The sequence below is a fragment of the Nannobrachium achirus genome, assembly GCF_963921795.1.
Source record: "Nannobrachium achirus genome assembly, chromosome: 6".
Classification (NCBI taxonomy): domain Eukaryota; kingdom Metazoa; phylum Chordata; class Actinopteri; order Myctophiformes; family Myctophidae; genus Nannobrachium; species Nannobrachium achirus.
Window position 1 is genome coordinate 57,243,142 of NC_137815.1, and position 27,856 is coordinate 57,270,997.

The following is a 27,856-nucleotide window of genomic DNA, read 5'->3' on the forward strand; positions in this document are numbered from 1 at the left end:
CCTTCCAATGAGCCAATGAGGATACACAGTCAGATTATGCACGGGCCGGTCCGGAGGTGCGGTCACGGTGTGGTCAGGTGGACCGGAGGTGGAATTTTTGCGCGCGCACGAGGGCCTCTTTATTTCCCCTTGCCCAGGGGCCTCATGTCATATAAATCCGGGCCTGCACACACACACACACACACACACACACACACGCACGCCACCCACACACGCACAGTCACACACACACATCCATTCTAGCCTCCCTCCACTGGCTGCCAGTCAAATTCAGAATCAACTTCAAAATCCTTCTGTGCCTTCTCTGTCGCAGCACCCAACCTATGGAACACCCTGCCTATAACTGTTAGGGCTGCATCCTCACTGGTCATTTTTAAAACCAGGCTAAATGTTTGTACCATTGCCTCCACAGAATATGTACAGTATGTGTTGTGTACATTTCTTTGTATAATGTATTTGTGTAACTAAAATAACCAGGGTCGACCAAAGAGCTGCACAACATAATAGAATAAAATAGCAAAACAACAGTTTTACACAAAATACATTATACAAAGAAATGTACACAATACATACTGTACATATTCTGTGGAGGCAAAGGTACAATAATGTCTTTAGTCTGGTTTTCAAAATGGCCCATAAGTCCTACCGGTACATCTCATTAGTCCAAATTTGGTATAGGGTTAGGTTTTAGGGTTAGGTTTAGGCATAGTTTTACTGAGGTTAGGATTAGGGTTTGCGTTTGGTTTAGGCATAGTTGTACTGAGGTTAGGGTTAGGGTTAGGTATAGGTTTAGGCATAGTATTTTCACCAAGTTAACATTCACCAGATTCGGACTAAATGGGATGCAGCCAGGAACAATGAAATGTCGGACCAATGCCAAATGTGCTCTAGAAATAACATTGACTTGACTTGACTTTTATATCCTGAGGACTTTTGGCTGAGGTCTGAGGACTTTTGGCTGATTTCCATTGACTACATTATTAAGTTAAATGTTCTTTTCATATATAAGTTTAATATAAAATGTCTTATCAATCAAAACGTTATTTGTGTTTAGTTTCATTTATGTGTTTGCTTATAAGTTAAATGTTCTGAGGCAAAATCTTTAGTCAAAGTGAATCGGTGGTCTATAGACACTCCAAAATCTGCATTGGCATCGGATCCAAAAATATGGCATTGGCTGGGCTCTAATCACAACTAACATACAGTAACTCTAATTCCCTAAATCCAATTCCTAACCATAAACCCCACAGAGCTGCAATCTATAGCTAGGGCTGTCACAATTATTACATAATCGTCTAATCGCAATTATTTGATATAATCGCAATTATTTTTTCCTAATCGTCATAATCGTTTACATGTTGAAAAATATTCATATTTTCAAACATTTTCAAAAATTGTGGAAATAGCAGATCTACAAGCTCACAACGAGCCGCGATGCGACGCGTTGTGAGCTTGTAGATCGGCTATTTCCACTATCAGTGTTCTTTTTCAAGTATAAAGTTGTCAAATATGTAAGTAATTTCTTATTGTATATTTAGGTTGTGTCATATCTGCCATGTGCAACTTCAAAGCCTACAAGCCAAACGGGAATGTAATTGTCAACGACAAAACACAATTAAATCGTTAATCGTCAATTATTTGAGTGACAATTAATCGTCATGTAAAATGTCATAATCGTGACAGCCCTATCTATAGCATAACTTTTATGTCCTAATGGTAATTGAAACACTGGTCCCCAGTGTGAGAGACCAAACATCTACCACTCATTCAAGAGGGAATACCCGCTCATTCAGGGGACATATTACACTTTATGAACCTCAGGCAGTTCTACTTGTCCCACCTAACACCAGGGTAAATGTCTCAATGGAACAGTAGGGAGACCACCTCCAACCAAGATGTGCTAGTTATATTGTATTGTAAAGCAATGGGTCGCACCCAGTGGGAAGAGTTGACTTTCTTTTACTTTATTGCATCTTCACAATGAAGAGAAACAAACATTTTCAGCCAAAACGTTTGTTTCTCATTGTTTCTCATTGTGAAGATGCAATAAAGTAAAAGATAATCAACTCTTGCCACTGTGTGCGACCCATTTCCTATACGATGTTGATGATCTAAGAGGACAGACAAGTAAGAGCAGGTGGTAGCAAAAAAGGCTATTTCTAGTTATATTGTACCACGCAGATTGGCTAAAATAACCTTTTATTCATTAAAATAGCTTCTGGATTGCAGCTGTAACTTAATTTCCAAAGGTTGCCATCTCTCTCCCTCCCTCACACACACACACACACACACACACACACACACACACACACACACACACACACACACACACACACACACACACACACACACACACACACACACACACACACACACACACACACAGTTGACAGATGTTCTTCGCTATGGTTTAACAATGTGTGCAATTTATGATCAACAACTAAAACGAGAATGGTAGTTCATTCAAAGCCTATACCATCTGTGGACACTGTAGAACTATTGGAACTGAATGGATTTCCTGCATGTTTCTGCTTTCTTGTGCTCATTTCACAAGCTTTTCTGGTTGGTATGGGGTGACCGTTGTCAGAATCTTTGATTCTACCAATGCGGCACATTCTGCCAATGCTTTTCAGTGGCAACGGAGAGGTTTGTTGCATAGGCAGTGCCGGACCGGACCCATAGACAAAACAGAAAATAAAGGTCAGCACACTGTGGCTTGCCTTTGCACATTAAGATAATGGTGATGTCTTGAGCAGACATGCTTCAGATTTGAGAACGTCTCAGAATATCTCTGTCACTGTATGACTTTATTTAGTCTCTTTGAACCAGAGTTTGTCTCCTGTACTGACAGCTGCTGATTTAGGTCAGCGATTGTCTCATACCAACCTCTCTAGATAGCCAGACCTGTCTGAGCACACAACATATTGAAATCACCAAATCAGTTGAACTTGGGAGTTAGCTGGCTTTAAAAAAGAAAAAAAAAGAGAAAAAAAAAAGAAAACAGTCATCACACACTTGATTTACATATTTGATAAACCCATAACAGTATGGTTGCAAGGGAACAATGCAGATGTACCATGTACGTTCATCGGGGTCATTTGTCATTAAGCTGTCTGGGGAGAATAAGATGGACGAACATATAGAATCATCACTTTTTTGTCTTGAGACCTTATAGACCCACAAGGCTTCAGTTGTTGGGACTTCTTGGGACATTCTCGTGCTCTCAATGCATATTGTCTTTCCCTGTTGCTGGGCCATATGGTGGTGAAGACAAAGGCCGGACCCAAAACAACATCAATACTGATGTTACTGCACTCCTCCTCTTAGAGGTGAACCACAGGCCACTGCAGCCATGCCTGTGTAAGCATGCTTGCGTGGGTACATGCACACACATACACAACCACACACAATTCCTTCCTTCCCTCACTGGCCCACCCCCCTTCCATACAACCCCTCTGTTAGTCTTTTATCCTTTTTATTTCCAGATCAGGCCCTTTCACCCGGAGCAAGCAGGCAGCAGCTGGAGGGCTGTCTCTCGCTATGAGGCTGACAGCAGGGCTTCATGGACTGCCTTTAAACTCACTGGCACTAGCTTGCCCCCTCCGTCACATCTTGGTTAAGGGGTCAACAATCTACCCCAACTTCCAAGCAGAATGTATTGTTTTTTTTTTTACAAGGCATGACCTTGCAGTGACTGCGAAGCACTTTGGCATTAGAGCAAAAACATCTGCAACAACTAAAATAAATACACAGAGGAGGCTCCCACTCCCAAATGATAAAGACCATTTATTTTAGAGTATAATGTGCATCAGACAGAAAGGCCATGCATATAGGTACCATCCATGACAACATACTTGGTGGCACCCACAATTGAGGAGGAGAACTGTTGGCGTGAATTGTAAGATAATGATCTCCAGTAACTACCAGGGCGGATGTGCATAAATATGTGGGGATGTGGCTGCAAATTTGAGTGACAGGTGAACAGTGCTTAAATGACTGACAGCTAATGATTAACTTGACTAACAGCACTATAAAGGCCCTCCTGAATGCGCATACTGTAGAAGTGTGTGTGTGTGTGTGTGTGTGTGTGTGTGTGTGTGTGTGTGTGTGTGTGTGTGTGTGTGTGTGTGCTTCATGCATGACTCACTGTGTACAGTAGTAGCCTACATTTCCTGTCCCTAATGCCTAAACTTGTACAGTAATTCATGTACCTTTGATTATCATATCAGAGAGTATTCCTTGGACAGGAACCACAGGAAACTCCAGGGGATTCCACCAGAATATATAGCCACTAGTTGTACATGCCTTGACATGTCCATGAAACAGGTCACAGTCAATATACCTTTGTATGTCTGCCTGTGTGTACTCATGATAGCCCCGGAGCCTAAATAAGAAACCCCCGTAGAATCAAAGCGGGACTGAACCTCACCGCGCGTGAAGATTATGGCTAATCTTATCAACAGAAAGACTAAACTTCACAAGTTTTTCCTCTGACTGCATGTGCTCCTTATGACTCAACCACTGGCCAGTGAATTATCCTCAGTGTGTGTGTGTGTGTGTGTGTGTGTGTGTGTGTGTGTGTGTGTGTGTGTGTGTGTGTGTGTGTGTGTGTGTGCGCGCGCGCGCGCGCATGTGTGTACATGTGCATGCTTGTGTGAGTAAGTGCATGTATATTGTGTTTGTGTTGGAGTAACTAAGTGCAGTGTGGTGAGGCATAGGAGAGTGTTATGGATGTTCTCTTTGTTTTGAGTGTCAGGTGTCTGATGAGTGGCTGAACTAAGGTGTGGAGGTATTTCCGCTACGAGGCTATGTTTCTGGAAAAGAGATAGAAAAGAGATTTGCATTTAACCTTTGAGTGAAGGTATGTCTGTAAAATGCATGGCAGCCCATTGGCGAGAGAGGTGGGTGACTGCACTTGTTAGGTGTTGGGTGTCAGGTTTTGTGTCTGATGTCCCATTATGTTTTTGCTTGCTGAGCTGACTCAGACACACTTGAGATAAATTGCTGTAAAGATGAAACTGAGACCTCATGACTCATTTTGGACCCTTCTTTTGTGTTTGTTTGTGCCACTGAAACGAGGAGAAAGGGCACTCTATAGTGGCACAATTACGAACGTGTAATGAACTGTCACTGTCAGAAAAGGGTGGAGCCGGGATTGGGTTTCTCTTGGGGTTTTCGTCAGAAGACCTCAGAGCTCAGTCGTGACTTGATGCTTTGTTGAAAGAATCATCCAAGCATAGATTTTTGGGTGGGACACGCACCAGCAGCTGCTTTTGGCTGCAATTATTATCATGTTACTTTTTTGCAGGTAACGTTTTGAGTTACATTATCTCACTGAAAACAACCTAGGGCTAAATCTATTTTTATAAATTTGACCCCGTAACATATAACACCAACATTGGCTTCAAAAGCTGGCATGAAGCGAGGCGCAGTGGCTCTTCCAGTTCCAGCGATGCTGCAGCCTTGCGCTCCACGGGCAGCGCGCAAGAGCGAGTGGCTGCGGAGCGCCCTCGCCCATCACCACTCCCCACAGCCCGGCGTGGAGAACGAGATCGTCGTGCTGGCGACAGGAATAGACCAATACCTCCAGGAGGTCTTCCACCACCTGGCTCACCCCAACCAGGAGGACGCCGTGTCAGCGGAGGACTTCACTGTCCTCTGCGCAGTGCTGGGACTTGCGAGAGATGATGGAGGAGAGGGCAGGGGCGCGACAGACACGCATGGGGAAGATATACATGAGTTCCAGGATGTTTATGCGGGGCTTCCTTGCCAGCTGTCCTTCAAAGACTTTCATTCGCGACTCTGCGGGTTCTTTCGTGTGCGTGTTGCCGCGCGTAATAATGGCACCGGCGGGGAGAGCGGCGCGGTGCGCTTGCCTGTTTCCGAAGAGACTGAGCTTGTGGAACGCGAGATTCGTCTCCGGTGGCCACGCGTCAGACGGAGGAAATGTGTCAGTTTCAACCTCAATACCAAGGACCAGACAAGTGTGCGAACCGTGACGAAAAGGGGTCCTAACAAGGCTGCCGACGATAAAGAAAGTGGTATGGAATTTAGAGGCATTATTGTTATGACAGCAGGTGTAATTTCATCTATAGAAATTAGAAGCCTATTTGAGCCAATACACACACGCACGCGCGCACGCACGCACGCAGCACGCACGCACGCACGCGCGCGCACACACACACACACACACACACACACACACACACACACGTCACACACACACACACACACACACACACACACACACACACACACACACACACACACACACACACACACACACACACACACACGCTAGAGTAGGCCTTTACTGTCCTCTTGGCATGTTTATTACAACCTTTAGTAATCAGCCTATATCTGAGATACAAAGAAAATAGCTTAGACCAGGCAGGGTTCTTCAACGTTTTGAGGCCAGGGACCCCCAAACTGATATGGGGAGATGGAACAGGGACCCCTGCCCACCACCAGGTAGCCCCACCCGCGGGGTGGGGGTACAATATTATTGTATAGCCTATTTATGTATAAAATTGTGTTTCATGTACATGTTATTGTGCATTCAATACTGATAATACAATTCTGCAGTATCCCTGTGGACCCCCTGTTGAAGGCTTATGCCTCATTCACACTGTAGCAGCAAAGCTAATGGTTTGCTTGGTAATTCAATGTAATCTCAATGGAAACCAGCTTTAAAGCTTTCCAAGCTTTGTTCTCAGCATCTCCAGCATCTTAAAGCTGGTTTCCATTGAGATTACATTGAATTACCAAGCAAACCATTAGCTTTGCTGCTTACAGTGTGAATGAGGCATTAGACTGTGGATTGAGTTTTTTTGCCAATATTAAATTGTCACAGGTCTCTCTCTTGTCCTCTCCTCTACAGCTCCTGGGGAGGCAGCAGCTCTGAGGGAGCTGGTGGAGGACCTGCGCTCGGCCCTTCAGGGCAGCGATGCTCGCTGCCTGGCCCTGGAGGTGGCGCTCAGACAGGAGAGGGCCCGTAATGCCCTCAACTACACCTGCTCTGGTTCCTCAGACTTTACCCCCATAAGCACAGCACCCCGTTCCAAGTCCCCTTGTACTGTGGGAAACGTCACAACAACAAACAGTACAAAAGTGCCTCAAGGTTCCCAAGGACGAAGAAGTGGGGTAGGAGGAGAGGTGGCGAGGACGGCACCACAGAGGTGTGATGCCAGGGACCCACTTCTCAGGGAGCTGAAGCTCATACGGTCCTCTCGCGATGGACAGCTGGAGGAAGCAATCAAATATAACCATCGCCTGGAGGAGGAGCTGTGCTGGGCCTATCAGGAGGCCTGCAAACGTGAGGCGGTGGAGTCTGCGCTGCGTAAAGAAAATGCTGAAATCAGGTTGGTTTGCCAATTGGCTATATCTGCCTTCCAAATTTTGCAGGCCCTGGTTAGGCAACCCGGCTTGGCGAGGATTTGCGCTCCTCGGAGAGCACTTTTCTAGTTATTATTACATGCGCCAGCAGAGCGCGCAAGTACTGCGTTCGGCTGCGTATGTACGGTAGGTAGGTAGGTAGGTATGTACATTGTAGGACTTTATGGTAGATAGGTATGTAGGTATGTAGGACTGCATTCCTGGTGATGCCAGTGGTGATGTCACTCTTCTGGCGTATATATACACAAGTTGGCACCTTGACAGAGTGCAGCTCTAGTTATTGTGTAGCTGAATTAGTAAGGGAAAGTTAGCCTATTGCTACATCAATCTGGGAACTAAATCTAAATCACTAGCTTTCTTCACAAATGTGTTAATAAAGGTGTCTACTATCACCTCTGAACTTTGTCAAACCCAACTCCCTTGACATACTTTGTGGGAGCCAATCAAAGTTATTGGGTATCCCGAGGGCCTGGGATTAAAGGGGGAAAAATAAAAAATGGCCAATATGAATGTATGAGGTGTGTAATTTGGGTATTTTGGGGCTGCTGAATCCATTCCAACCATTAGTTTTCAGTTAAAATGACTCCTTGGCCATAAAATAGGCCACAGCTACTTTTGTCTGTCCATGAGACATATAATATTGGCAATAAAAAAAAAAGTTGGAGTAGGGTTTGAATTCATGAAAACTATTCAAGATCGGGGTGGGTAAGCACACATCATGACACACAGGATAACATGATACAATCTGACAAGGAACACTCAAACACAGTGTTTAAAACAGGGACTAACAGGACACAGGTGAACTCGAATGACATGATTGGTTAAGCCTTAGCCAATTAGGCCTTTTTTATGGCCAAGGAGTAATTTTTACTGATAACTAATGGTTGGGATGGATTCAGCAGCACAACAATACCCTAATTACACACCTCATACGTTCATATTGGTCATTTTAAAATTTTCCCCCTTTAATCCCAGGCCCTGGGTATCCCGATACCCCCAACTTTGATTGGCTCCCACAAAGTATGTCAAGGGAGATGGGTTTGACAAAGTTCAAGGTGACACCTTTATGAACACATTTGTGAAGAAAGCTAGTGATTTAGATTTAGTTCCCAGATTTATGTAGCAAAAGGCTAACTTTCTCTTACTAAATGTCGTAATAAAAATTTGAGCTTGATTGAATGGGACAGATGAATGAATGGAGGGAAGGAGGGAGGGATGCATGGATGGATGGATGGATGGACAGATGGAAAGAATGGTTCTATACAATCCTGACTCAACATGTGAAGGAGTGATTGGTTATTGCGACCGTAGGGAGCTTTTACTATCAAAACCTCCACGGGCTGTCCGTCCGTCCGTCCGTCCGTCCGTCCGTCCGTCCGTCTGTCTGTCTGTCTGTCACACGTCACACGTCACACTTTTGCCCTGCTCATATCTCCACAACCGTTGCCCCCATCCATGCCAAATTTTGCACACACACTCCTTACCTGCCAAACTACAACCTCCAAGGACCCCCGGAGCTCCAGGGACCCCCAGGTCCCTGGGGGACCCCCAGGTGTAAAAAATGACCAAATGTGCAAAAATGACCAAATGACCACCCCAACGGGGCTGCTCACGGGGAATTCCTGGGGACCACCCACTCCTGGTGCTCCAGAACGGATGCAAAAGTGGTGACGCCCCCAGTGGAGGACCCCCTCCACTGCAGCTCACATAAAATGCCGTAACTCGGGCTGGGAGCGCCCGGGAGAGCCGGGGCCGGTACCTATTCGTCCGCCAAGGCAACGCGGAGACCCCACCCCTCATTTCTCACATGGCCCTCTTCTAGCGCCACCTTCAGGCCCATTTTTAAAACACATTTTTGGCCACTGCTCCTACAGTTTTTGCCGTAAAATCACGCAAATCGCTACACAGTATGTCTACACTCATCCCATCAACATGAATCTGTCCCATATAGCGCCACCTTCAGGCCGATTTTTAAAAACAAATTTTTGGACACTGCTCCTAGAGATTTTGCCCTAAAATCACGAAAATCACTACACAGTATGTCTACACTCATGTCATCAACATGGACCAGGGAGATTTTGGAAAAACACATTTTTGCCCTATTTGTGGAGACAACCGACCTACGGTCGCTTATCTCCCGATTAGGGAGTCTTACTGGTAGTGATATACTGTATATGGGGTGATTATTGGTTAGAGCTGCATAACCTAACCATAACATCAGCAAGAGTATACACATGTCACCAACAAGAATCTGTATATGCTGGAATATTACGGGTGAGTGATAAAATAGCAGCCAGGAGAATGAGACTTGCAGGACACTGCCAAAGACATCAAGAGCTGCCAGCCAGTAAACTGGTGCTGTGGGATCCAACACATGGGCACCGGTCACGAGGACGTCCCACACTAACATATGTGGATGTACTCAAGGAAGACGCAGGAGCGCAAAGCACCAACGAGCTGGCTGGATGTATGGAGAACCGGGATGACTGGAAGCGACGATGGAAGGCTCGTCTGAGGACGACCTAAAGACCACAAATATGATATACTGAAACCAATATTAACCAATATCCGACTTAATCTTTCTCATGTATAATACATGAATGTCTTCTCGACATTCATGACAACGAATCAACATGAAAACATTCTAGTTTTATAATCAACTAAATCAATTAGTCTGATTAAACCGTGAGCTTGTAGATTAGCTAGGCCATTTTTAACTAATCGTGCTATTGATTTGAAGTCATTTGGTGATACTGGTTTGGAGAGAGACTTGAAAAAGTGATTTGTAGTGTGGGGTAATTGTTGATGTGATCTGCTCTGCTGATCAGGAGACGAGCGGAGGAGGCCAGAGAAGCTCTCAGACAGGGCCTCCAGAGGGTCCGACAGATCCAGGAACAGGCACACTCTGTCCCAACGCTGCAGGCCAGGGTCAAACAACTGGAGACTGAGCTACACCAAATGAGGTAGTGTGTGTGAGTGTGAGTGTGTGTGTGTGTGTGTGTGTGTGTGTGTGTGTGTGTGTGTGTGTGTGTGTGTGTGTGTGTGTGTGTGTGTACGTACGTACGTACGTACGTACGTGATGTCGTGTACATGTGTGTGTGTGTGTGTGTGTGTGTGTGGCATGTGTGTGTTTGTGTTGTAGTAGGAAAATGCATTGTGGGTGTACGTGCATGAATTTCCACATAATTTGACTGCGCCCGGGTTTGCAAGTCAAAGCTCAGCCACAGGTGGATTAAATTACATTAATGAGAGTGCTGTCACTGCTGTGAAAGCAGTTGGGTTAATATATAACCAGATATCGCATTGAAGTCTTAACAATAGACCACATAACACTGCACCAGCTTAGGAGGATTCTAGTTTCTAGTACATTGTTTACCTTTAATCATTACAGTAGAGTAGCTTACAATTACAATGAGTGCGTATGCAAGGGTTCATTCATTGTCCTGGACAAGGACACATTCATTGACATCTGCAGTTGTTCTAACGGGATTGACCTGTGAACCTTTTGTCATTGATTATCTCTACAGCCACTAGGACACTGTGTCAACTGCAGGCAGTCTGACATCAACTAGCATCAGGACAACTAAATGGGCAGCTGTAACCGCAAGCGTGAACCTAGCCATTAGGCTGAAACCATTCATAAATTGCTGCCCTACTTTGTCGTACAAGCATCACACAAGACAATCTACATACAAGCTCACAGCGTGTCATATCATGGCTTGCTGTGTAGATCTGCTATTCTGGCGATCTTTGCTCAAATTAAAGTGGTTAAGTCTGCATTTTATAAATATTTAACCAATGAAAAGTATTAACATGAGATTTTGACTACATAATAACTAAATTTGGATCCATTGGAACACAGGTTATGTTTTCCTGAAAAGTAACAGCCGCTCATTTGCTCATTTAACTGATAATTGTATGTTTCGTATGTGCTTGTGGTCTGTGAACGAGTGAGAGAGATAGAGAGATATATTTCAGACTACGTCTCTACTGGGGTCAAAAACATTCTGTTGTTGTTGTTGCAATCAGACATAGCGGAAATTCATTTGAAACATGTCTTACCTTTGACCCACTCAGATCCCTTTGTACCTGCATGGCTGACACTCCTCAGCCCTCGTTCCCAGTGGGAGCAGAGGATGCCTGCAGAAGGACAGGTGAGTGGCAAGAGAAGGCACAAATCACTGCATCAAAGAGTGAGAGCTCAGTGACAGGACAAGGTGAAGAGTTGTTTCTAGATTGTGTTTCATATAATGTACCTACAGTGGTACTGAATGTCTGCAGAGGCACACAATCCATGTCTTTATATTTTTGGTTCAGTCAGAAACATTCTTCTCATAGTTTACTATTTATTATATACATCTGACTTTGATGTATGGCTCTATTTTAAGCAGTAAACAGAGCCAGGGTGCAACACTGTTACCATTGTTATCTGTGCACATAACATCCTATTAAACAAATGCCCTATATAACCTAGATACGGTAATAATAAGATTGACTTAAATAGTCCTGAAATCAACAGGATCATGGTTGATGTGCTCAAGTACAGTAGGCTAAATTATCCTAAGATCGAAGAGAGTACAGAGACTGGGTAAGCTGCTCTATGCTTCCTCAACAGTCAAGGAGCTGGCAACTCTGTTTAAAGCTAGACCAGGATATTGGGCTAGAAGGTATAGATTCATTGCTCATTGCTCTGACTGTGTATGAAATTGCATTTGGGCATGAAGCATTGCTATGTGTAAGTAATTTCCTTGAAAATGCAGCAAGAATTGTTCTAGCAAATGGTCTAAAAACCAGTTGACTTGAACATGTAATAATACATACAACAGGGAAGGACTCATGAGAACCAAATCCACAAATAAACAGATCCATTGAATAGCTTGATAGTTTCTCTGGGAGTCTGGGACTTTCCTGCTTGAGAGTTTCTCTGGAACTCTCCCGCTTGAGAGTTTCTCTGGAACTCTCCCGCTTGAGAATTTCTCTGGAACTCTCCCTTGGTGACAGGCTCTCAGCCTTTGATATGCACACAGTCAACACAACACCACACATAGAAATGTGCAGCCAAATCTTATGCAACCAATTTACAGTAAACAGGATGACAATGTCCATAATCCAGGTATGGAATGTATCAAACAATTACTCTGCGTGTGGATGCCTGGGGGGGCGTAGAGATAAATCACTTCTTACCTACCACCACATAGCCCTGGGTTTGCATCAGAGCAGCGGTGCCTCCGGCTTGGCCAGGCACTCCAATGAACATAATTGGCAGTGTTTGTGGGTGTGAAGCAGCTTGCAGGGGCTTGTGTCCTTGTTGCTGCACAAGCTGCAGGTTGGTTGAGGCGCTTGGGAAGTATTTTTGTTAATGTGAACCTTCTGTTTACAAGTGACATTTTGCTATACAAAATATCAGCATTGATAACAAAATATCATCCTTGGTGGCTCATATAGCACATAAGTGAGGCATTACTACACTCACTGTTCTCACTGCCGAATATCATAGCAACAACTTTGTGTGTATACAATATATTTTTTGGCTGTTACAAAAACAAAAGTTGCGTAGAAAGCTTTGCCCCTGATACACATAGCAATTTATTCATCAATATCAACCAGCAACAACCAGAGGCGTCAATTGGGTATGGCTAGATAAGGCAGTTTCCACCTTGGCTCAAGGGGAAAAAAAATAAAATGTACTTCCTAAAATAAATTCATGGCTGTTGATAAGGTACAGTATGGCAACATGACTGGTGTCTTGCACGCGTGAAGGCACAAACAAATTAATCCAATGACGTTGCCAAAGGCCATACCCAATTGATGCCTCTGGTCGTTGCTGGTTGATATTGATGTAAAAATTGTTACGTGTATCAGGGGCTTAAAGCTTTATTTTTAAAAGAAGCAGGCTGTATTTATGTGTGTATGGGAGGACTCTGAGGTATGTGGTTGTCTACTCTTTGCATAATGAAACAGTGGAGGTTGGCAGTGACAGGGACAACAGTACAAAAACTAAATGACTGTGCACGTATACATATTGACTGATTTTTCTCATGTACATACCTGTTACGTTATATGTACATATATGTATTTTTATTCAGTCTAATCTTCTTTTTACCTTGATTCTTTTATATACCTTTCCTGAAAACTAAAACAACTACAAAATCACCCACTTCTTTACACGAGTAATGCTGTGATGTGACAATAAAGTTGATTCTGATTATTCTATTCTGTGTTACTTCTACAGTAGATGCAGAGTGCCTGCAGAGGGCAGTAGAGGGAAGGGCAGCCTCTGATGAAGAGGAGGAGGAGGAGGAGGGGAAGAGGCCAGGACAGATGCACCGGATGAGAGAGGAAGCAGAGTGCTGCCTGATGGAGGTGAAGAAGCTCATCAGCCAACTGCATGGCTGTGGCAAAGGGTTAGCTCCTTATCAGAAGCGCACGCACGCACACACACGCAGGCACGCACGCAGGCACGCACGCACGCACGCACGCACGCACGCACACACACACACACACACACACACACACACACACACACTGGTGGCACTGCTCCATCGGGACTCGTCTGGGTGCATTTTGCTAAGAGATACGTTATATTGTTGAATTTATATTCATTTATTTGTGAATTAATTTTCTCCATTGACTTGAATGGGAAAATGCAAAAATTAAACTTTTCCCAAATATGGAGATGACTGACATCATAATACAGTATGTCTGACACCATAGACCACATGAGACTGACATATGGTTACAATGGTTTAATGAAAACGAGCGATACCAGCATTTTTGCTGCAAATGAGGGCATGTGAAGACACCCAAAAAACTAAACTCCCGGCAAGTTATGCTAATTATAATTATATTTATTTTGCAGGAAAGATTCCGGAACTGCAATGAAAACATGCCTTTTGTGTTCAATAAATAACCGGACATACAGGAGTAGAGACACACACACAGATTTGTATCTAGGCTTGACCAAGGTATTTCTCATACCGGAACTAGTTTAAGGTAGTGTTGAGGGATTTCTGTTTCTTCCTCACATTCTGGCGTATTCCTCAATGAAACACGATGGAGTGAAAACCGACAAACAAGGTTAAAGGTGATACACCATGAATTTTCACTTTTCCTATTTTAAAACCCACTAGCACCTTCTATCCTCACAAAGTCCCATTTCTGACCATTGTGTCTTTCTCTGTTTTTGGGAAGGCAGAGGTTAAAAGCTTTCCACGGGTTCTCAGAACAGGCTGAATTGCTGCCGTCGCTGACGTCAGCGACGGCACTCTACTTGCATTTGCCCTCCCTGCCCTTCAGGTCCAAACCAGAAGAAGCAAGCTGTCAAAATCCCATATTAAATAACCTGCCACAAATGCATGTCCAAGAAGTAAACAATCTACTAATGTCAGATTAACATACACAAGTGTACTAGTTATATTTTCTAATTAGGTGCTTCTGAATTGTTCCAGTGTGTTTGTGTCAGTGTAATCCATGCCATTTGTGCGCTGTGTTTGTCTGTTGACGACTAGTCGCAACGCTTCCTTATCCACACTGCTACTAGCTGGAACTGCGTGAGCTGTGCCTCCCCAAGTGGATGATCCGTTGATTTTGAATCTGTTCGTGAACTGACTCACTACTCAGTCAGTACTCTGTGTCTCGCGACTGCGAACCGGATCGCATCGTTCATTTAAAAGAGCGAACGGCTCATCTCTACTGCCGACGGGGGCCGGGGCAGCGTCTTCTATCGGTGTGCATGCAGTGCTGTGCAGACAACGTTGTGTTACGTGTGTTGTGCTCGCACCGAAAACACTGTGTATCGTGATAACCCTGCTATTGTACAGTGACCATAAACATCTTATCTTATCATAGGTGATTCTACTAGCCCTGCTTACCCTTGCCAATACCATTCTATATGGAACAATGAGCAATATGAAGAGGCTTATTATAGATCATATTTCCTTTAGGATTAGCCTACAATCATATTTCATGTTACAGTAGGTGTATACTGCAGTTGAAAGTCCTCTGAGAGGGGCTCTCTATTCAAGAGTGGTAATTTAGCCTCAAACCTTTTGAAAAAGGTTTTTGGGACATAAACAATATGATATAAATACTTTTTAAATGCATGGTGTATCACCTTTAATAGGTGTTGTGTGGACCTTTGGCGAGATTCATTCCATAAAACTCAAACTTCAATCCTAACCTTAACCTAACCTAATTTATATTCTTCTCCCATGCAGCTGTCAGAGACCCACTGTCCACCATGTGATGATGTCTCAGGGCTGTCTCCATGACGACAGCCTCCCTCCTGCCATCACTGAGGAGGCCAGGGCTTCCGGCTGGAAGGGACCAATCCAGACAGGTGTCATCAGAAGCTGTGGACAGAAGAAGGTAGGTAAGAGCGAGAGAGGTATAAGGTGAAGGGTGAAGGTGGGTGAGAGACCTAAGCCTCTTACGGGTTGTCCGGTGTTGGCCTTTCACACATGTACTGTAGCATGTAAAAGGAGAATGTTTCAGATGCGAAGGTAAATAGTCAATTTGATAAGGTGATGGGCGGAGTCTGGGTAGTAGACACACACATTAGCTACTCCCACATAAATACAGTATAACGCTGGCACGGCCTGAGAGAGATGTGAGAATCAAATGCAATCTTTTTTTATTTCATTCCACAGAACATGACAGACACATTGAAGTCTCCCTTTGACGCACCCATGCAAAACGCAAACAAAACACTGTGTCTATTCACAGTCACACAGATCGGTTTGAGCCAAATCGGACATTACCCGGACTTAAGTCAAGGGTCCAGCCAAGTCTGGAAAACTTCCATAATACAGTGCATGTGTGAAAGTGACTCGAAATTGCGAGGGAAACACAGGTTGAGAGGGAAGAGGTGGTGAACTTCTCTCAAACCTTCAGTGTACTACAGGTTCATTTATAGTTCTGACAACCCAGCTTCTTTTGTTGTTGTTTTTTTACGGCGAAGAGGCAGCCGCCTTGAACAGTGTTGGTCTGTATAATATGTACTGTTGGCCCCTGAGTAGAAAATCGGAAACAAAAGTGGAAATACATAGCTCAACTGATGCTGCTACACTAATAGTCCCATGATGCTGTAGCTGCTTGTTCGGCCCGGGAGCCGTTGACGCAGTAGTGGCGTGAACAGATTGGTAATTGTCCTTGATGAGGCGCTTAGCTTTAGCCAAACACCGCTTCTCATACTGTAGTTCCTGGAGGGAGGGCCGATGTGGATGTGACCGGTGTAAAAGTAACATACTTTTCTTATTCGTGGGATGTGTGAACGTTTTTGACAGAGACCTTTTCGTTAGTCTTACCTCTCCCTGCTCCACCTCTCGTTTGCCAGTGGCCTGAGGAGGAGAAGGGGAAATTGGGGGAGACTGAGAGAGCCCATCTATCTTTGCTAGAGGAGAAACTCACTGACGCCCTCTCGCTCCTGCTGGAGTTACGCAACAAGGTACGCACACACACGCACGCATGCAAATAGACCTGCACATAAATTAGCTATGTAGACTGTAGCAAAGCAGTTTTTTTCCCTGATAAACTTGAAAGAACAAAGCCACATACAGTGTATGTTTGTTCGTGCGCACACAGTTAACACATCAAAATGCTGTGGTTGTGCTGTATCAGTTTCTGTACTCAAGTGCCACCCAGTGTTTATGTATATTATACTGATATGGATACTTGTGTCTATCTGTCAACTCACCCTGAGATATACAAGGCCTGTTTATATCCTTTTTCACTCTCTCTCTCTCTCTCTCTCTCTCTCTCTCTCTCTCTCTCTCTCTCTCTCTCTCTCTCTCTCTCTAGAATGTATCTCGTAGAGCTTTGGGGAAGATCCTGGTGGACACTCTGGATATGTGCAGCAGCCAGGGGAATGGTAAGCTTCTACAGGACTTTTTTTTACAGTCTGCTATTCAGCATTGACTGGCTCTGTGGATGAACCTCCAGGAAACATGCAATGCAACCATTGATTACATTCTTCCTTTCCTCCCTTGTTTGTTTGTTTGTTCTCTTTCTTTTTTATTTCATTCTTTCTTTTTCATTCATACTTTCTTTCTTTCTTTCTTTCTTTCTTTCTTTCTTTCTTTCTTATGTTTATTCATTCTTACTTTATTCATTCATTCATTCACTCACGCATTCTTTCTGTCTGTCTGTCTGTCTGTCTGTCTGTCTGTCTGTCTGTCTGTCTGTCTGTCTTTCTTTCCTTCTTTCTTCCAATGCTCTCCTCCAGGCCCCTCCTGGGTGTTTCAGGTTGCTGATGCTCTCTGTGTCCAGCTGTCATCCAATGAGCTGTTGAGAGACGTAGGAGGAGGAGGAGGAGAGAGTGCAGTGAAGCAGGCAGCTGCTTCATCCTCCCCCCACCAGGCCACCAGCGCCAACCCCCTGCTCATCTCCTGTTAGTTAGTGACAGCAATTCTAACTATTAGAACTTTTGTCGCATGCCAGTGTTGCGCACTGAAAATAGCAGGTCTACAAGCTCACACAACATGTCACACTGTGCCATTTTGTGAGCTTGTAGATCTGCTATTTCCGGTGTGGAGCAAGCAGTGTGCAATAAAGTATGTCAAACTCTTTAGCAATTCTGCAACAATGCACTTATATTATGCTGTACATACAGTACACATACATCTTATTTTCCTACAGTTTATTTTCTTTCACCTTTTTTTTCATTCTGTATATTTCTCATATGTATATCACAGAGTGTACATTTCAAAGGATATTTTGTATTCACTTAATTGAACGTCCTAACTGTATGCGCTGTTTATATCATTATGTTAATCTAGTGCTGTATTTAATAACAATGTTACTCTTGCCTATGATCTCACACACAGTGGTAAACATTTTGTCTGCCTGTTCCAAACACCATGAAAAACACCCTGCTTGTATGATCAATTTATTCTTAGAAACATAGGCAATTAATTTAATATTTGGCAATCAATCTATGAATTGACTAATCATTGCTAATCAGTTTTTATAAAATGTATTTTCATGTATTTTCAAAATACATATTTGTACAGTATTTTGTGTTTGTATTGTGATACCTTTTGTGACCCAGTATTTGTAATTTGTATCAAAATACGTTTTTGACACCTGTCACTGTTGAAACAATAACTGCACAGTACAATCTAGAATGTTAATTTAAATAATCAACCGTATACCTCATAGTTAGTTTATTGTTGTTTGTTAACAACTCACCACAACCTCTGAAAAGAAACTCTGGCCACTTTGTATCATATACTTTGTATATATATATTGTACCGTTTATTTCCAAATAGCAGCTCAGGCGTTTAATTGATTTGAACCCCCAACATTTAAAAGAACCGGGCGGCTATTTGCGACAATTATTTGCGTCCATTTGAATGGCGGTCGATACGCAAAACGGTGTCAGACTATTTGGTATTTGGTGCCCCGTGGGCTACTATTTGGAAGTATACAGTATTTTAAATTCTAAAAAGGTATTGTGTGCAGGATAACCTTTCTATATTCTATTCCAGTGGTTCTCAAACTTGGGGTCGGGACCCCAAATTATTTTGTGGGGTCACCAGATGATTAGCTTAATTTTGTTCTTACTCAACGGTAAATAATCCGTGACAATTTAAGGACTTTCAAGACCTTTTTAATATCAAACTGGCAAATATTAAGTAAGAAAGAGACGAACATTGTGAAAATAGCCGATCTACAAGCTCACAACGCCTCGCAGTGCGAGCTTGTATTTCGACTATTTTCACAATATTTATCTATGGAACTGAGTAATGCTAAATGTAATACCTACAATTCCAAGTGCTTGTCAGTGTGGGGGTCCCCAGTTCAAATATGTTTATTCTGGGGGTCACAGCCCAAAAAGTTTGAGAACCACTGTAATCTATTTAATGGAAACCTTTCTCCTCACCATAAAAAACAGCCAGATTTACACTTAAATGTATGCTATACCACGTGCAACATATCAAGCCTTTAGAGTATAAGCCGGATAATACTTTCATTCTGGTGTGGATGTAAACGGTCAGCACCTGATGTACTGTGGCAACTTCCTAAGATGAACTCAACAGACATTCACAGAGCCTTAGAGGAATGGTACGAAATAATATATTCCTTTATTTCCAGCAATTTACAAAGTCCTGCAGGGAGGAGAGCCTTCCCACAGCCTCACAGAGAAAGAGAGCAAGCTTTACAGGGAGGAACGCACAGGGAACAGAACAACCTCGGCCTGAGTAGCCTACTGTACATGTGCATACATTTCCTTTACAGTGTTATTTATTGTTTCACACGTGCATTTGTGTCATACTGTACGTGGCTGGCAGCTTTTACGATAAGCGGTGTCACTGTCAAGGTTGGCATGGGGACACGGGTGGCCAAAGATAGACCAGAGGTGATATCTACATGTCTCTGCTCCAGAGAGCACGCCACCAGTGCCGTATGGCACGTGTGCTCACTGTGCTGGCAGCCAGCAGTCACACCCACACGCAGAGTGTGGGCCTGGTTCCTTGTGGGTTCAGGGGGGGCTTGGGTGTTGGAAGCACTGAGGTCTGGTCAACAAGGCAGAAAGTGGTGGGTGGTTATGGGTACGGTGGCTGGCGGTTAGATAGAACCCATCCTCTTGGGAGACTTTTATAATCCTTTTCTCACAGTGAGAGACGTCTCGCAAAGATACTTTTTTTTTTTCAATTTCATCGCAACAACAAGGGATTCCCCTTACAGCCCTGCTCGTATTAAGTCATTAACATTACAAAATCAAAATAAATCTACTGTACATCTGTTATTCATTCAAAGCGAATTTCTGTGTAGAGACACTACTCTGTGGTGAGCCATAGCTCCTGATTGGTTACTGAGTTGAGCCTGCAGGCTGTGATAGGTTAAGGCCATTCTAATATAGTCTGAGTATGGTTTCCCCCTGTGAGACAGGGTATGTGTGAGGTGTGTCAGGTTTTTTTCTTTTTCTGACTAATATTAGGCACCATGCTATTTATTAGCCCATCCGCTAATCTATTGCGGCTAATGCCAAAAACATCTACTGGCCCAATAATGCAACAAAAAAATCAAATAAAAATAAAACGAGGGAGACAAAAAGGAAGACATAAGGGAAGAAAAGGATTACCAACAATTACAAAAAAAAGAGCAACATTGACAAAGAACTGAGTCAAAATAAAATGATAAAATAAACACCTTATTTATAGAATAAATATAGTATGTACAATTCTGCTTTGTGTGCATCTAAAAAATAAATAGACAAAGCGTCACTTGCCCCAACAGAAGTATTCACAACTTTCCATTGACTTGGAGGCTGAACGCTGGCACCTGGTGGATAAGATAGCCGGGGAGGGTACGGGTTCTGGAATTCATCAATACAGGATTTAGAATCTCTGGCCAGAGCACTCCAGAATGTAGAATATGACAGAACATCAGTGTAGTTTAATGTACTTGTAAATTCAGAGGGCACAGATAATGCAGAGCAAAAGTTCACCACATTAATGAACTCAAATGACACAGTGGCGCCCTCTGGTGCCCAGTGTGTGTGTGTGTGTGTGTGGTGTGGTGTGCATGCGTGTAGGTGCATGTGTGTGTGAGACCAGCGTTTGAAGTTAACAGTGGCTGCTTGCCTAAATCCTTTTACTCTAAACTATAAACAATAATCATTAAAGGCAAAATACGATAAAAAAAAAAAGATTAGACATGGATGCAAAGGAAATAAAGAAGAAAAAAAAAGAAAAAATCTGACGGAAATCAGAAGAAAGACATTTTTCAAGGACGTAATAATCAACATATATTTGCATCTATATGTGCCCTGCACATGCGTTCTACTGGCCCCTCAAAAAAATAGCACAGGATAGTGAGGGCTACAAACCTTGTTGACGCAATACCTTTTGCCGTTGAACTTGGTCTGACGATCAAGCCTGAATTGGCCTAATCGCTGGGATCTGTCTGTACTCGGTACAGTCTATCAAAATGGCTTTGTGTGTGTGTGTGCTTATAATGCATTGTGACCTTATAGCTTCATGAATTCCAACCTCCTCCTCCTCACTTGGATGTGCTTACAGAGTGCAAGACACTGACTTAACTTATCGGGAAGCCATCAATGTCCAAGTCTCATGGCAGACATTATGTGTGTGTGTGTGTGTGTGTGTGTGTGTGTGTGTGTGTGTGTGTGTGTGTGTGTTTTCCAGCGCTTGAGTGTGCGTTATGTGTGTGTGTGTGTGTCACTGTTGGACGGATATCTCTTACTGTAACTCCATAATATTTTCTTTTCCTCTTATATCTGTCTGTGGATTTTTACAAATATTTAACCTTAAATCAAAAATAGATGATCTAAGCTCATAACAAGTCACATCATGACAGGACATGTTGAGAAGTGGTAGATCTGCTATTACCGATGAGGTTCGAAAAGTAAACCTTTTGGACAATAGGCCACAAGGTTTCTTCTGCGTTACAGCAGTGACAAAGGTGTGAAGGCGGAAATCATAAAAGAAGCAACAACAACAGAGTGAATTCTGTTGCAACATGCTGGTGCAGTGTGTTCTGGTCACAATGCCAACCGTTTGGCAGAGTTCTCTCTGCATTCTGTTCAAGCACACAGAGGAGTGTTGGGCCTCTTGTCACACCATACTGTAAGCCCAGCTAGGGGCAACACAACAGCCTGCTGGCTCTGGTTGGGGACTTGGCAGATGGTGTTTTACCATGAAACTGGTGCTATTCTCACCTGGAAAAGCTTGTTTTTGAACAAGAACCCTTCTCTGCCTGAGAACTCTAACCCCAATGAACCTAGTGCAAAGCAAGGTGTGTGTTTGTTTGTGTGTGTGTGCGTGCGTGTGTGCATGCGTGCGTGCGTGTGTGTATGCACTAAATGATAAATCGCCCACCCGAGCAAACACATACCACGCATTTCCCTGTCTCTGTGTGTTTGTGTTTGCTAACTAAGTAAACACGGAAGGGCCACAATCTGACTTAAGACATGTCGCAATCCACAACGCTTAGCAGATTCAGGCAGAAAAACCCAAGGACGTGAAACATTCCAAACAAAGGCCCCTATTCTTTAAAAAGCTGTGGACCTGTCCAAAGGAGAAAGATGACTCTAGCCAGCAATCCATCCCTGTAGTAGTTAAGATTAGAGCAAGGCGAGGGGCCATCTAAGGTCAGACGTGGCAAATTGTTCCTGCAACAGAGGCCCGAGGGATTGTTCGGAGGAAGTGGAGAGTGGGATATTACAACCTTGATTTCCTGTTCCTGTCCCTGCTCGAATTAAGCGATCCACATGGGAGGGGTGCCGAAAGAGATTGTTTGGCTACAATCCCGGTTTATAACCGCGTAGCACTGCAACCAATCGCCCTTTCTTACTGACACAAGGCCATAGAGAGAGAAAGAGAGAGAGAGAAAGTGGTAGATACCAAGAGAAAAAAAGAAACAGGAAGAGACAGACAGAGACAGAGAGCAATGCTCTGCCATAGCCCTATGCACTGTACTACAAAGTCGGACTCATTTAAGGTGCACGTTTCAAATCATTTCCATTCAACTTCTCTATAAACAATATAGCACTTGGTGAAGCATTCATGTGTGTATATTTTTTTTGCTTTGTCTCTTTGCTGTTCCCGCCTGTCTTTCCATTTATCTTCAAGTGTTAAAAGGTTTGATCTCAAACGTGGGCCGCCGTCGCGGCCCACAAGGCTAGCATCCCCATTGAAAATAATGAGGAACTGGCCCTACGAAAATAGTACAGATATCGATTCATATCAAATACGCTATTACCAAGGATAAAAATCATCGTCCAAATGATAATGTAACGATAATGACACCAAAACAAAAAGAAAAGTAGTAGGACTTTGTTATTTAGTAGAATAACAAAAAAAGGACTAGCATAGTCAGGGGAAGGCTGAGGTGAAAGCTGATGAATTGACTGCCGATCAGCAGGTCCAGTCGTCTGTCTTGAGCGAGTTGGCGGTCGAGTACGTTGAGGTTGAGATATACTCGTCCAGATTGCTGCCATGCTGAAGCAACACAGATATTGTCCAGATACTGAGAAGTTTGTTTGTTTTTCCTCAGTGTAGCGATGTCCCAAACGGAGTCTCCAATCGAGATGCGATCAATTGGATCGGGATGGGGTGTGAAGCGAGTCATCAGAGAGTTAGCCCTTAGGACTGTTCATGTCCAGTTTCATATAAGGTACAGGCATACAGGAGGTGTTTGTCAGTGTATGTGTACTGTGTGTGTGTGTACTGTGTGTGTGTGTGTGTGTGTGTGTGTGTGTGTGTGTGTGTGTGTGTGTGTGTGTGTGTGTGTGTGTGTGTGTGTGTGTGAGAGTGTGTCTTCAGTCTCCCACATCAGCATCTTTGTCCCCAATAAGCCACAGGATGTGGAAGCACAGGGCCAGGAAGCCGGTCCCCAGCAGGTCTCCCAGGGCTGTCAGGTAGGGGATGGAGAAGTTGTCAGGGTCCATCCCTCGGCCCCACATCCAGTTGACCATCCAGTCAGCCAAGTAGAGCAGGATCATCACCTAAGACAGAAAGACAACATGAATTAGACCATACATGGGCAACATGCAGCCCCCGCCTTCACTTAATGCGGCCCACAGGTTAAAAACTCATTTCCTGCCATTTTGAATGCCATTTTTCAGGCTATCTCGCCAGAAGTCTCCATAGACTTCCATGTAATTTATAGTGCACAGATCATGCACGCCCATGCACAGATCATGCACCATGTTTGTGCAGGCTGTTCACAGCTTCAAACAAAAAAATCCGATTGGAAATCCGTTCAGGCATTCTTGAGATAATAGCCATTATGTTTTACATGTTATGTAAACAAAGATGGCTGCCCTGTATGAAAGATGGGGTTGTATGGGGTGGAACATGCAAAATCGCGATTGAAATCATGTTTACTAGATTTAATGGGGTCCAAAAATATATTTTTTTTACTTTTTTTTTCAAACTCGTCATACTCATCATAGGCAGAGTGGACCCATCCTTACAACTAATTGACAAGCCAGCTCATGGTGGTGTTTAAGCATGTCATTGATAGACTCTCACACCACTGCTTCTACAGATTCCTCCTTTCACACATACATCGCTGCATTTCCCCCCTACATTCCTAGCTGCTTTCCCTGAACGTATTGTACTTGCACGATGTACAATTAAACAAAACAATAATTTAATGCTATGACGCGAACTACATCATAGTACGTCCATTATAAACCTTCCGGCCGAAACACAGACTTACAAATAGTTCCACGGTGCAGTGTACTTATGAGTGTAGTAGGTCTACTGTGTCCCCTGGTGGCAGGAACAGTGTAGTGCAGACATTATGATCTTTCCCAGTACGGGACAGTAGATTATCTTTCCAAACGCAATGCCAAACAACAGCGCCAGATTACAAATGTGAGCGCCCGTTAGGGCGCGATTTCTAGATATGAGCGGCCGCAAATTTCTAGTAAATATAACTCGTCAAACTAGTCATAAGCAGTAGATGAGTTAATATCGGAATACTGATATTTTATTGATTTCAGCTGTTCCAATTCCAAACGTACAAAGATGATAAATAGTCTTTTATGTCAAATGTATTTGTATTTAAGTTCATAAAGTAAAAGTATAACTAAATGTATTTGAAATGAAAATGTTACTTTCAGGATTCCAATTCAAATAGCAAAAGATTATTCAGGATTCCATTTGAAAAATAGCAAAAAATAGCAGCTATTATAGGCCTATCTATTTTTGCTACTTTTGTAGAATATGAATGTAGAATGATGGAGTAGTGCATTAATTTACCAAAAAAGTTAAAATACGAGATAACTGCTCGATAGTATACAGTATGCAATGTGGCCCTCTGAAGTGAGTGTGGACATAACGTGGCCCTCTCCATCATTTAAGTTGCCCTCCCCTGAATTAGACTGACAGCATTGCAATGTCATGTGTATCGGAGGAGGCATGTGGTCTCAATAATACCAACCCTAGGAACCAGTCTAAAGACAAACCAGTAGGAGTCAGCAGTGACAAGGCTACACAAACGTCTGGGGGATTCGGAATTGGCATAAGAACCAATTTGGGAGGAAAAAGGGGAAAATTGGCAGGCAAGACAAAAGAAAAGCTGCTTTAAACAATGCTGCAGTGTGGCTGTGCCCGTGTACTGTGTGTGTGTGTGTGTGTGTGTGTGTGTGTGTGTGTGTGTGTGTGTGTGTGTGTGTGTGTGTGTGTGTTACCTGCAGAAGAGCACCAACCATGTAGACGGCGATGAAGACTGACGTCAGGCTGGTGTTGCCTCCTCTCAGGGAGTGGATGGTGTAGAGGAAGACCAGGTGTCCCGGGGCAACCAGGATAAACAGCACACGGGCCGAACGAGAGTTCAACGCTGATAGAGAAGGGAATGGGGGTTAGTGAGGGATTCTGTTCACTTTTATTAAAGCAGGGGTCTTCAACAGGGGGTCCCCAGAGTTACTACAGGGGGTCCTCCAAATCTTTGGTGTAGAGGGGAAAAAGAGCAGACTAAGTACAGAGTGAAAGGTCAAGTTTATTAATGGAGCTATGGTCAATTTTCTTTTTTTTTTAACGGATGCTAAAATAAAAATAATGTTTCAAAAATATATTATATTATAAATATTATATAATATTTTATGAAAAAATAAGCTTCATATATGTGTTTCTGTTGAAGAATTACCACACAAAGCGTAAAATAATGATAACATAATCATTTTGGCCATTGTCAGGCTGACGCTTTGTTTACATTCTTGTATATGTTAGACTAGGATGTAAACAAAGTGTCGGCCCTACAAAAGAAAGTTGACTATAATAGCTCCTTTAAGTATTGACGGTTCAAGTGGTTAAATATCTGAAAACACAAATTGACATGAATCCAAAATACACTGATGATTGTGCTGTCAAACGATGAAACTATATGGAATCTATTATGGGGGTCCCTGCTTCATCTCTCTCAACTAAGGGGTCCTTGGCCTGAAAACGTTGAAGACCACTGTATTCAAGTGTCAAATCACAACAAGCTGTCCTTCCCTGAGAAAAGTTCCGCTGTACGTAGGCATGAGGGCAGAGGCTAAATGAAGCATAGTGTTAGTTTATGCAGGACACGTGAGTCTCGCCCGCCTCAGCTGTCAGCCAGATCCTTTCCTCATTCACAGATCTGCTGGTCATTACATCACACTGTCATAATCTAATCAGAGCTCACGCCCAGTAAGGGAGGCTTCTTTAAATACGGCTTGCATTCACTATAACTCTGCTTGTCTTCGATCCGCAGCTGCTTAGCTGCCTCCTCCACCCCAGCCTCCACCTTATGATCAGAGTCTGTCATAGGCTCAAATACCGGTACTTATGATTTTATGCCTGCTGATTCAAGCTAATATGTCAATGTACTGCTATTGTACTACTAGTGTATTCCTAGGGGGTTTTGCTTAAAGTTCCCTGATTTTGCTTAGCAGGCATGCATGTACAAAAGTCAGTGAACATCTCTGAACGCGGAGCCCTTAAACGCCAAGTTTAACTGCATTCCATTGTTGCAATAAATGGTTAAATCTACTTTGACGTAGAGTGCTCCTGACTAAACAGCAGTAATGCAAGTTTAGCCCAAATTTGGACCGTAGTTTTTCAATGGTGTTTCCATTCTATTCACAGACATGGACCACCATGACAACTTTATCAGGGAGTAACATCACGTGATTAAACGGTGACAGTGTTATTCCACAGTCCACCCAACAACACTTACTGGAACTAAAGAAGGTGGTGCAGGGCGTGGGGCACTTCCGCGCATTGGTGCTGGGCTCCCCCATGGGAACGCCGTTCATGTGCAGATAGGTGGATATTCTACTGGCTTGAACTGCAACGAGGTTTCCTCCCACCCCTGGTACACACACACACACACGCACACACACACACACACACACACACACAGGAGTGTGGGGAAAACACAGAAATACACACATTAAAATGCCCCCATTGCAGCAGTATAACCAGTAAGACTCCCTAATCGGGAGATAAGCGACCAACGACCGTTGGTCGCTTATCTCCACAAATAGGCCAAAAGTTTGTTTTACCAATTATCAAGACATACGGGCAGTTGACAGTTTGCCATGGTTACTCATTGAAGTTGAATCTCCATATATGGAGATAACCTACGCATCACACTAAGTCTGACCTCACCAGCCCATATTTGGGCATGAGCAACTTATGTCTCCATATATGGAGATATGATGACATCACACAGTCCTCAGCCGATGATGTGGCGTGATGTCATACAATACACAAACGAGCCCTACAGTATAAAGGGGCAATTCTTGCCAGGAAAGAAGCATTTCTTCGACTCAGACCTTATCGCCAGGGTTGGCTTATAGCAGCTGTCGGTAGGACCATATGTGGATTCTGTTAGTGTGGATCTCCTAACAGGGCATCATCTGGGATACAATCCCTTTTATGCCCATATATGGAGATCCCTAACATAATCCCTTTCATGCCCATATATGGAGATCCCTAACAGAATCCCTTTTATGCCC

At 43.5% G+C, this 27,856-nt stretch overlaps 2 protein-coding genes across 2 annotated transcripts in view; one reads left to right on the top strand and one right to left on the bottom strand.

Annotated features, from left to right (window-relative positions):
- Window positions 1-5,416: 5,416 nt before the first annotated feature.
- LOC308287191 (EF-hand and coiled-coil domain-containing protein 1) lies at window positions 5,417-19,595 on the top strand (the record flags this gene model as incomplete). The annotated part of the gene is made up of 10 exons (XM_080728309.1): window positions 5,417-5,984; window positions 6,881-7,361; window positions 10,224-10,358; window positions 11,473-11,549; window positions 13,628-13,799; window positions 15,612-15,762; window positions 16,730-16,840; window positions 17,194-17,263; window positions 17,618-17,782; window positions 19,489-19,595. The coding sequence occupies 10 exons, from the start codon at window positions 5,417-5,419 to the stop codon at window positions 19,593-19,595; spliced, it is 2,037 nt and encodes a 678-aa protein (XP_080584435.1).
- Window positions 19,596-23,680: 4,085 nt separating this feature from the next.
- slc41a1 (solute carrier family 41 member 1) overlaps window positions 23,681-27,856 on the bottom strand; it is a gene marked incomplete at both ends in the record, with an annotated part of 31,397 nt that continues 27,221 nt past the window's right edge. The window contains 3 exons of the mRNA XM_080727520.1: window positions 23,681-23,866; window positions 25,562-25,710; window positions 27,073-27,207. Coding sequence (XP_080583646.1) covers window positions 23,681-23,866; window positions 25,562-25,710; window positions 27,073-27,207 — 470 coding nt within the window. The remainder of the gene's footprint in view (window positions 23,867-25,561; window positions 25,711-27,072; window positions 27,208-27,856) is intronic.